The sequence below is a fragment of the Oncorhynchus masou genome, chromosome 9 (assembly GCF_036934945.1).
Source record: "Oncorhynchus masou masou isolate Uvic2021 chromosome 9, UVic_Omas_1.1, whole genome shotgun sequence".
In the NCBI taxonomy this organism is placed as follows: Eukaryota; Metazoa; Chordata; class Actinopteri; order Salmoniformes; family Salmonidae; genus Oncorhynchus; species Oncorhynchus masou.
In genome coordinates this window covers 17,309,927-17,322,232 of record NC_088220.1, presented here as the reverse complement: position 1 = coordinate 17,322,232, position 12,306 = coordinate 17,309,927, and the positions used below count along the sequence as shown (strand labels likewise).

Below are 12,306 nucleotides of genomic sequence, written 5' to 3'. Positions count from 1 at the left end.
TACTCTCATAGAAGTGGACATAATAGACTAACATACAACTTCAAACACAACAATGTGAAACACACAACCTCAGTTCTACATAATCACATTCCTATTACTTTAGTTTCATCTAGTCTTACAATAGATGCCAACTTGAGTTTAATACTTTAGTTTCATCTAGTCTTACAATAGATTACAACCTGAATATATTCCAACCAGTCTCTGGAAGTGACAACAAAGCAGAAAGATAAACATCAACCCTTTCTCATATTTTTCAAGTAAATGTAAATTGTCAAATAAGAAAAGCCCTACTCTGACAGTGGCACAACCCCCACTACACTCACTCCTTTCTGTCATATGTTCCTACAGAACAAACAGCATAGAGCGTTAGGGAGAAGCGTAATGGCTGCTGTCTGTCTGTGTGTGAAGCCTGCCCCCCAGCCTGCCTACCACCTCTTCTCTCTGGGGACTAGCAGTAACTGTGAAAACCATAGAGTAGCTAGCTACTGTCTCTCCTCTCACTGTGTGTGTGTGGGATGTGTGCTATCAAGGAATTATCTTACAGCTACCGTTTCCATGGAGAAAGACACACACCAAAGCTATCCAGCTACACAAGTCAAAACTAAAACAGAGCTATTCCGCTGGTATTTTTAATGTAGGGTATAGGCAGTGGCACAAGACCATTCTCTCTTTCTCCCCTTTCATTGTCCCTCTCTCTATTTATCTGCCAAACCATCTTCTGTTCCTCTGTCAGCATCTCTCTACCTCCCGTCCCCCTTTCCCATCACTCTCTCAATTCAATTCAGTTCACCATATTATTGGCAAGGAGATTGTTTTGTAGATATTGACAAAGTACTGCTATTATTGAGAAAATCTAAAGGCGATTAATTCCATGAAGTGACATTCGGCACAACAGTTATGATTAAGCCGGAAACAATTACTCATTATGGAAAATGTACATTCATTTGACTTGTAATCTCTCTTTAACTCTACCTCCCCTCTCTTTAACTCTACCTCCTCTCTATTTAACTCTACCTCCTCTCTATTTAACTCTACCTATTTAACTCTCTCTATTTAACTCTACCTCCTCTCTATTTAACTCTACCTCCTCTCTATTTAACTCTACCTCCTCTCTATTTAACTCTACCTCCTCTCTATTTAACTCTACCTCCTCTCTATTTAACTCTACCTCCTCTCTCTTTAACTGTACCTCCTCTCTATTTAACTCTACCTCCTCTCTATTTAACTCTACCTCCCCTCTCTTTAACTCTACCTCCTCTCTCTTTAAACTCTATTTAACTCTACCTCCTCTCTATTTAACTCTACCTCCTCTCTATTTAACTCTACCTCCTCTCTATTTAACTCTACCTCCCCTCTCTTTAACTCTACCTCCTCTCTATTTAACTCTACCTCCTCTCTATTTAACTCTATTTAACTCTACCTCCTCTCTATTTCTCTACCTCCTCCCCTCTCTTTAACTCTACCTCTCTATTTAACTCTACCACCTCTCTATTTAACTCTACTCTAACCTACCTCCCCCTCTCTATTTAACTCTACCTCCTCTCTATTTAACTCTACCTCCCCTCTCTTTTTAACTCTATTTAACCTCCCTCTATTTCTCTATTTAACTCTACCTCCTCTCTATTTAAACCTCCTCTCTATTTAACCTACCCTCTATTTAACTCTACCTCCTCTCTATTTAACTCCTACCTCTCTTTAAACCTCCTCTCTATTTAACTCTACCTCCTCTCTATTTAACTCTACCTCCTCTCTATTTAACTCTACCTCCTCTCTATTTAACTCTACCCCCCTCTCTATTTAACTCTACCTCCCCTCTCTTTAAACCTCCTCTCTATTTAACTCTCCTCTCTATTTAACTCTTCCTCTCTATTTAACTGTACCTCCCCTCTCTATTTAACTCTACCTCCTCTCTATTTAACCCTACCTCCCCTCTCTTTAACTCTACCTCCTCTCTATTTTTAACTCTATTTAACCTACCTCCTCTATTTAACTCTACCTCTATTTAACCTCCTCTCTATTTAACTCTACCTCCCTCTCTATTTAAACCTCCTCTCTATTTAACTCTACCTCCCTCCTACCTCCCTCTCTCTTTAACTCTACCTCCTCTCTATTTTAACTCTATTTAACTCTACCTCCTCTCTATTTAACTCTATTTAACTCTCCTCTCTATTTAACTCTATTTAACTCTACCTCCTCTCTATTTAACTCTACCTCCCTCTCTATTTAACTCTACCTCCTCTCTATTTAACTCTACTCTATTTAACTCTACCTCCCTCTCTTTAACTAACTCTACCTCCTCTCTATTTAACTCTACCTCCTCTCTATTTACCCTACTATTTAACTCTACCTCCTCTCTACCTCCTTCTAACTCTACCTCCTCTCTATTTAACTATACCTCCTCTCTATTTAACTCTACCTCCTCTCTATTTAACTCTACCTCCTCTCTATTTAACTCTACCTCCTCTCTATTTAACTCTACTTTAACTCTACCTCCTCTCTATTTAACTCTACCTCCTCTCTATTTAACTCTACCTCCTCTCTATTTAACTTACCTCCTCTCTATTTAACTCTACCCCCTCTCTATTTAACTCTATTTAACTCTACCTCCTCTCTATTTAACTCTACCTCCTCTCTATTTAACTCTACCTCCTCTCTATTTAACTCTACCTCTTCTCTATTTAACTCTACCTCCTCTCTATTTAACCCTACCTCCCCTCTCTTTAACTCTACCTCCCTCTATTTAACTCTACCTCCCCTCTCTTTAACCCTACCGCCCCCTCTCTTTAACCCTACCTCCTCTCTATTTAACCCTACCTCTCTATTTAACCCTACTCTTTAACCTCTCTATTTAACTCTACCTCCCTATTTAACTCCTCTCTATTTAACCCTACTCTTTAACTCTACCTCCCTCTATTTCTTTAACTCTACCTCCCTCTATTTAACTCTACCTCCCCCTCTTTCTACCGCCCCCTCTCTTTAACCCTACCTCTCTCTATTTAACCCTACCCCCTCTCTTTAACCCTACTCTACCTCCTCTCTATTTAACTCTACCTCCTCTCTATTTAACTCTACCTCCTCTTTTAACCCTATTTAACCTCTACCTCCCCTCTCTTTAAACTCTCTATTTAACTCTACCACCTCTCTATTTAACTCTACCTCCTCTCTATTTCTACCTCCCCCCTCTATTTAACTCTACCTCCTCTCTATTTAACCCTACCTCCTCTCTATTTAACTCTCCTCTCTATTTAACTCTACCTTTCTCTCTATTTACCTCCCTCTATTTAACCTACCTCCTCTCTATTTAACTCTACCTCCTCTCTATTTAACCTACCTCTCTATTTAACCCCTCTCTTTAACTCTACCTCCCTCTATTTAAACCCTAACTCTACCTCCTCTCTTTAACTCTACCTCCCTCTATTTAACTCTATTTAACCTCCCCTCTCTTTAACCCTACCTATTTAACTCCCCTCTCTTTAACCCTACCTCCTCTCTATTTAACCCTACCCCCCTCTCTTTAACCCTACCTGCTCTATATTTAACCCTACCTCCCCCTTCTCTTTAACTCTACCTCCTCTCCATTTAACCCTACCTCTCCCTCTATTTAACCCTACCTCCCCTCTCTTTAACCCTACCTCCTCTCTATTTAACCCTACCTCTCCCTCTATTTAACCCTACCTCCCCCTCTCTTTAACTCTACCTCCTCTCTATTTAACCCTAACTCTCCTTCTATTTAACCTTCCCTTCCCCCTCTCCCTCCTCACCTGTGACTGGGGCTTCTATATCCAGCATGGTCCTCTCCTGGCACAGGATGGCGGCTCCCTCATTGATGATGCGTAGGGCCACCACCTCCTCCAGACGGCCCTCCTTGGTGAGGTGGGCTTTTAGCAGGTCTACTCTAGGCTTCCCCTCACAGTCAAACACTTCCTTCATGGAGAGCCTGTGGCTCAGGGGGAAGGGGACCGCTAGAGAGAGGAGGAAGGGTAGGTAGAGGAAAAAGGGAAAGGGAGAAAGATGGGGGGACAGGATGACAAAAAGTAGAAGGGAGAGAAATGTTTTTACACATTTTGTTACGTTACAGCCTTATTAAAAAATGTAGTCAATTAATAAAAATGTGAAAAAATGTTCCTCCTCAATCTACACACAATACTTTGTAATGACGAAGTGAAACAGAAAATACAGAAATACACAAGTATTCAGACACTTTGCTATGAGACTCGAAATTGAGCTCAGGTGCATCCTATTTCCATTGATCATCCTTGAGATATTTCTACAACTTCATTGGAGTCCACCTGTGGTAAATTCATTTGATTAGACATGATTTGGAAAGGCACTCTTCCTAGAGCTAGCCGCCCGGCCAAACTGATCAATCAGGGAATAAGGGCCTGGGTCAGGGAGGTGACCAAGAACCCGATGGTGACTCTAACGAAGCTCCAGAGTTCCTCTGTGGAGATGGGAGAAACTTCCAGAAGGACAACCATCTCTGCAGCACTCCACCAATCAGGCCTTTATGGTAGAGTGGCCAGACGGAAGCCACTTCTCAGTAAAAGGCACATGACAGCCTGCTTGGAGTTTGCCAAAAGGCACCTAAAGACTCTCAGACCATGAGAAATAGGATGAAACAAAGATTGAACTCTTTGGCCTGAATGCCAAGTGTCAAGTGTTGAGGAAACCAGCCACCGCTCATCGCCTGGCCAATACTATCCCTACCGGTGAAGCATGGTGGTGGCAGCATCATGCTGTGGAGATGTTTTTCGGCAGGAGGGACTGGGAGACCAGTCAGGATCGAGGGAAAGATGAACAGAGCAAAGTACAGAGAGATCCTTGATGATAACCTGATCCAGAGCACAAAGGACCTCAGTCTAGGGCGAAGGCTCACCTTCAAACAGCACGACAACCCTAAGCACACAGCCAAGACAATGCAGGAGTGGCTTCAGGACAAGTCTCTGAATGTCCTTGAGTGGCCCAGCCAGAGCCCGACGCTGCTCATCCAACCTGACAGAGCTTGAGAAGATCTGCAGAGAAGAATACAGGTGTGCCAAGCTTGAAGCGTTATACCCAAGAATACTCGCAGCTGTAATCACTGCCAAAGGTGCTTCAACAAAGTACTGAGTAAAGGGCCTGGATACTTATGTAAATGTGATATTTCCATTTTTTATTTTGAATACATTTGCAAAACCTTCTAAACCCTGTTTTTGCATTGTCATTATGGGTTATTTTATGTAGATTGCTAAATTGCAGAATAAGGCTGTAACATAACAAAAAGTGAAGTGGTCTGAATACTTTCTGAATGCGCTGTACCTACCCACAGTGCCTTCAGGAAGTATTCACACCCCTTGGCTTTTTCACATTTTCTTGTGTAACAGCCTGCATTTAAAATGTATTAAACTTAGATGTTGTGTCACTTACACACAATACCCCATAATGTCAGAGTGGAATTATATTGTTACAAGTTAATTAGAAATCAAAACCTGAAATGTCTTGAGTCAATAAGTATTCAACTTCTTTGTTACGGAAAGCCTAAATAAGTCCAGGAGTAAACATTTGCTTAACAAGTCACATAATAAGTTGCATGAAATCGCTCTGTGTACAATAAATAGTGTTTAACATGGTTTTTGAATGACAACTACCTCTCTGTACCCCACATGTACAATTATCTGCTAGATCCCTATGTCAAGCAGTGAATTTCAAAGACAGATTCAACCACAAAGACCAGGGAGGTCTCCAATGCCTCACAAAGAAGGGCACCTATTGGTAGATGGGTAAAAATAAAAATTATACAGTGAATATCCATTTGAGCATGGTGAAGTTAGTTAAGTAAGGTTAATTACATTTCACTGCAAAGATACAGGCGTCCTTCCTAACTTAGTTGCTGGAAAGGAAGGAACCACTCAGGGATTTCACCATGAAGCCAATGGTGACTTTAAAATATTTACAGTTTAATGGGTGTGATAGGAGACAACTGTGGATGGATCAACAGCATTGTAGTTACTCAACAATATTAACCTAAATGACAGAAAGAAAAAAGGAAGCCTGTACAGAATACAATTTCTCCAAAACATGCATCCTGTTTGCATAGCCGCAGGACGATGTTCGGGATTTATTTATTTTGGGGGCTACAGACGGCTATATCGGTCCACTAATACTAGTAAAGGCCCAGTGCACTACTTTTTGCACACCCTACCTACGTACCTACCTATCTACCTACCAGAGTTACTGCTAGCCGGCAACAGCCAAATTTGACCGCTAAAAAAATGAAAAGCCTATAAATAAAACTGTTGCCGGTCAAAATGACCAGGAGAACAAAAATGCCATTGCAAAATAATGCTTTTCATTAATTGATGGAAATACAGTCTTTAGGTTAATTTGCATAATTTTGCGGAATTAAATTGGCGCGTGTGTATTTTTGTTCGTCATCATGGATCTTATTTATCCAACACAAATATCACATACGGAGATTTGTCACGATCGTTATAATGAGTGGACCAAGATGCAGCGTGATATGGTTCAATCCTCTTTATTTTGAAGTGAAACTCAAAGAAAACAATAAATGCAAAACGAAACGTGAAGCTGCTATAGTGCTCACAGGCAACTATATATAGTCAAGATCCCACAAAGCACAATGGGGAAATGGCTGCCTAAATATGATCCCCAACCAGAGACAACGATAAACACCTAGATAACCCACCCTAGCCACGTGACAAGATTATTAAAAATAATTGCTAAGACAGAGAGAGCCGCTGTGCCTCTAGCTCTTAGGAAACTTTGCAGTATTTGTTTTTTTACGTGTTATTTCTTACATTATTAGCCCAGATTTGTTTTGCCGGGAAGAACTATTGGATATCAGTGGCGGTAACTCACCAGCACTACCAGCATTACGGCCAGGAATACAACTTTCCCTAATCGGATCCGTTGTTTGCACCCCCCAGGGCAATTGGACTGAATCCAGAGGCCGATCCAAAACCCCACCGGTGGAGGAGAGGTACTCAGAGTGGTCTTCTAGTTCGATTTAGGAGGTGCGCACACCTCCCACAGCGTCAGTGTATATTACTCGCTTATGTTCAGTCTCTGGATAATAAAGTTGACAAGCTCAGGGCGAGGATTTCTTTCCAGAGAGACATCAGGGATTGTAACATACTCTGTTTCACGGAAACATGGCTCTCTCATGATATACTGTCTGAGTCTGTCCAGCCAGTTGGGTTCTCAGTTCATCGCACAGACAGTAACAAATATCTCTCCGGGAAGAAGAAAGGCGGGGGTGTATGTTTCATGATTAACGACTCATGGTGTGACTGTGAGAACATACAGGAACTCAAGTCCTTTTGTTCACCCGACCTAGAATACCTCACAATCAAATGCTGACCGTATTATCTCCCAAGAGAATTCTCTTCGGTTATAGTCACATCCATGTATACCCCCCCTCAAGCCGATACCACGATGGCCCTCAAAGAAATTCAATGGACTTTATGCAAACTGGAAACCACATATCCTGAGGCCGTATTTATTGTAGCTGAGGATTTTAACAAAGCAATTTTGAGGAAAAGGCTTCCGGGATGCCTACAAGGCCCTCCCCTGCCCTCCTTTCAGCAAATCTGATCATGACTCCATTTTGCTCCTCCCTTCCTATAGGCAGAAACTCAAACAGGAAATACCGGTGCTAAGGACTATTCAACACTGGTCTGACCAATCGGAATCTACGCTTCAAGATTGTTTTGATCACGCGGACTAGGATATGTTCCGGGGGGGGGGTCTCCGAGAATAATATAGACAAATTCCAAGATACAGTGACTGAGTTTATCAGGTGATGGAGATGTTGTATCCATTGTGACTATTAAAACCTACCTTAACCAGAAACCGTAGATAGATGGCAGCATTCGCTCAAAACTGAAAGTGTAAACCATCGCATTAAACCATGGCAAGGTGATTGGAAATATGGTTGAATACAGACAGTGTAGTCATTCCCTCCATAAGGCAATCAAACAGGCAAACCATCAGAATAGAGACAAAGTGGAGTTGCAATTCAACGGCTCAGACATGAGCAGGGTCTACAGTCAATCACGGACTACAAAGGGAAAACCAGCCATGTCGCAAACACCGACGTCTTGCTTCGGACAAGCTTAACACCTTAACACCTTTGAGGATAACACAATGCCACCGACGCGGCCCGCTACCAAGGACTGTGTGCTCTCCTTTCCGTGGCCGACGTGAGTAAGACATTTAAGCGTGTTAACCCTCGCAAGGCTGCCAGCCTAGACGGCATCCATAGCTGCGTCTTCAGAGCATGTGCAGACCAGCTGGCTAGAGTGTTTACGGACATATTCAATCTCTCCCTATCCCAGTCTAAAGTCGTGGCCAAAAGTTTTGAGAAAGACACAAATACTAATTTCCACAAAGTTTGCTGCTTCAGTGTCTTTAGATATTTTTTGTCAGATGTTACTATGGAATACTGAAGTATAATTACAAGCATTTCTGTAAAGGAGTGAGTAACTGGCTGCAGGGAAGTCAGGCGCAGGAGAACAGAAATGGGGAGCAAACGGAGCCCTTTATTGAGGCGAACAAAACACGGGACTCAGAAAACTAAACCCACCTGGGTTACAATAACCCGGCGTGAACCAGCCTGGAGTACACATACATTTACATTTAACAATTCCACACACAGACATGGAGAGAAACAGAAGGTTATATTCAAGACGAGTAATGAGGGAATGCAAACCAGGTGTGCGGGAAAACAAGATAAAGCAAATGGAAAATGAAAGGTGGATCGGCGATGGCTAGAAGACCAGTGACGTCGAAACGCCGAACGCCGCCCGAACAAGGAGAGGGACCAACCTCGGCTGAAGTCGTGACAATTCTTAAGTGTCAAAAGCTTTTATTGACAATTACATGAAGTTGATGCAAAGAGTCAGTATTTGCAGTATTGACCCTTCTTTTTCAAGACCTCTGCTATCCACCCTGGCATGCTGTCAATTAATTAATTGCTCCATCATGCTGGAAGAGGCATTGTTCGTCAACAAACTGTTCCTGTATGGTTGGGAGAAGTTGCTCTCGGAGGATGTCTTGGTACCATTCTTTATTCATGGCTGTGTTCTTAGGCAAAATTGTGAGTGAGCCCATTCCCTTGGCTGAGAAGCAACCCCACACATGAATGGTCTCAGAATGCTTTACTGTTGGCATGACACAGGACTGATGGTAGTGCTCACCCTGTCTTCTCTGGACAAGCTTTTTTCCAGATGCCCCAAACAATCAGAAAGGGGATTCATCAGAGAAAATGACTTTACCCCAATCCTCAGCAGTCCAATCCCTGTACCTTTTTTCAGAATATCAGTCTATCCCCAATGTTTTTCCTGGAGAGAAGTGGTTTATTTGCTGCCCTTCTTGACACCAGGCCATCCTCCAAAAGTCTTCGCCTCACTGTCCATGCAGATTCACTCACACCTGCCTGCTGCCATTCCTGAGCAAGTTCTGTACTGGTGGTGCCCCGATCCCACAGCTGAATCAACTTTAGGAGAAGGTCCTGGCACTTGCTGAACTTTCAGGCGCCCTGAAGCCTTCTTCACAACAATTGAACCGCTCTCCTTGAAGTTCTCGATGATCCGATAAATGGTTGATTTAGGTGCAATCTTACTGGCAGCAATATCCTTCCCTGTGAAGCTCTTTTTGTGCCAAGCAATGATGACGGCATGTGTTTCCTTGCAGGTAATCATGGTTGACAGAGGAAGAACAATGATTCCAAGCACCACCTTCCTTTTGAAGCTTCCAGTCTGTTATTCAACTCAATCGGCATGAACGAGTGATCTCCAGCCTTGTCCTCATCAACACTCACACCTGTGTTAACGAGAGAATCACTGACATGATGTCAACCGGTCCTTTTGTGGCAGGGCTGAAATGCAGTGGAAATGTTTTTGGGGGATTCAGTTCATTTGCATGGCAAAGAGGGACTTTGCAATTAATTGCAATTCTTCTGATCACTCTTCATAACATTGTGGAGTATATGCAAATTGCCATCAATATTAATTAATTAATATTTGTGTAATTCTCAAAAACTTTGGCCACGACTCTACTGTCCCAACATGCTTCAAAATGTCCACTATTGTTCCTGTCCACAAGAAAGCAAAGGTAACTGAACTAAATTACCCGCCCAGTAGCACTCACTTCTGTCATTGTGAAGTGCTTTGAGAGACTAGTCAAGGATCATATCACCTCTACTTTACCTGACACCCTATTTTCCTGGTGCCAGGAAAATAACCTCTCAACCTCTCACTGCAAAGGAGCAGATTGTGGATTTCAGGAAACAGAAAAGGGAGCATCCCCCAATCCACATCAATGGGACCGCAGCCTATACATCCCTGACAAACTGAAATGGTCCACCCACACAGACAGTGCGGTGAAGAAGGAGCAACAGTGCCTCTTCAATCTCAGGAGGCTAAAGAAATTTGGCTTGGCACCTAAAACCCTCACAAACCTTTACAGATGCACAATTGAGAGCATCCTGTTGGGCTGTATCACCGCCTGGTACAGCATCTGCATCGCCTGCAACTGCAAGGCTCTCCAGAGGGTGGTGCGGTCTGCCCAACGCATCACCGGGGGCAAACTACCTACCCTTCAGGACACCTACAGCACCCAATGTCACTGGAAGGCCAAAAAGATCATCAAGGACAACAACCACCTGAGCCAATGCCTGTTCACCCCGCTATCATCCAGAAGGCGAGGTCAGTACAGGTGTATCAAAGCTGGGACTGAGACTGAAAAACAGCTTCTATTCTCAAGGCCATCAGATTGTTAAATATTGTTAAATAATCATCACTAGCACATTATAAACATAGACCTGGAATAACTGGCCACTTTAATAATGTAACACTAGTCACTTTAATAATGTTTACATATTTTGCATTACTCATCTCATATATAAACTACTGGTCAACTTTTTTAGAACACCTACTCATTCAAGGTTTTTCTTTATTTTTTACTATTTTCCAAGTTGTAGAACAATAGTAAAGACATCAATACTATGAAATAACACATGAAATCATGTAGTAACCAAAAAAGTATTTAACAAATCAAAATATATTTTATATTTGAGATTCTTCAACTAGCCACCCTTTTCCTTGATGACAGCTTTGCACACTCTTGGCATTATCTCAACCAGCTTCATGAGGTAGTCACTTGGAATGCATTTCAATTAAAAGGATTTCATTTGTGGAATTTCTTTCCTTCTTAATGCGTTTGAGACAATCATTTGTGTTGTGACAAGATATGTAGGGTATACAGAAGATAGCCCTATTTGGTAAAATACCAAGTCCATATTATAGCAAGAACAGCTCAAATAAGCAAAGAGAAACGACAGTCCATCATTACTTTAAGACATGAAGGTCAGTCAATGCGGAACATTTTAAAGACTTTGAAAGTTTCTTCAAGTGCAATCGCAAAAACCATCAAGTGCTATGATGAAACTGTCTCTCATGAGGACCGCCACAGGAATGGAAGACCCAGAGTTACCTCTGCTGCAGAGGATATGTTCATTAGAGTTACCAGCCTCAGAAATTGCAGCCCAAATAAATGCTTCACAGAATTCAAGTAACAGACACATCTCAACATCAACTGTTCAGAGGAGACTGTGTGAAACAGGCCTTCATGGTCGAATTTCTGCAAAGAAACCACTACTAAAGGACACCAATAAGAAGAAGAGACTTGCTTGGGCAAAGAAACACGAGCAATGGACATTAGACCAGTGGAAATGTGTCCTTTGATCTGGAGTCCAAATTGGATATTTTTGGTTCCGGGGTGTGGGTGAACAGATGTGTATTTCCCACCATGAAGCATGGAGGAGGAGGTGTTATGGTGTGGGGGTGCTTTGCTGGTGACACTGTCTGTGAATTATTTAGAATTCAAGGCACACTTAACCAGCATGGCTACCACAGCATTCTGCAAAGATACGCCATCCCATCTGGTTTGAGCTTAGTGGGACTATCATTTGTGGTGTTTATACTGTATTTTATCCTATTCTACTGTATCTGACATTGCTTGCCTGTTACGTCCTGACCTTAGTTCCTTTTTTATGTCTCTATTTTAGTTTGGTCAGGGCGTGAGTTGGGGTGGGCATTCTATGTTTGTTCTGTGTGTTATAGTTCTATGTGTTTGGCCTGGTATGGTTCCCAATCACAGGCAGCTGTCAATCGTTGTCTCTGATTGAGAACCATACTTAGGTAGCCTGTTCCCACCGGGTGTTTGTGGGTAGTTGTTTTCTGTTTTGTGTGTCTTCACCTTACAGAACTTGCAGTGTTCAGTGTATTTATTAAAATTAACATGGAC

General features: G+C 42.3%; 1 protein-coding gene across 3 annotated transcripts in view; it reads right to left on the bottom strand.

Moving 5' to 3' along the window:
- LOC135545602 (protein phosphatase 3 catalytic subunit alpha-like) overlaps positions 1 to 12,306 on the bottom strand; it is a 69,474-nt gene that overhangs the window by 41,830 nt on the left and 15,338 nt on the right. For all 3 annotated transcript variants that reach the window (XM_064973332.1, XM_064973334.1, XM_064973333.1), the window contains exon 2: positions 3,762 to 3,962. In XM_064973332.1, coding sequence (XP_064829404.1) covers positions 3,762 to 3,962 — 201 coding nt within the window. The remainder of the gene's footprint in view (positions 1 to 3,761; positions 3,963 to 12,306) is intronic.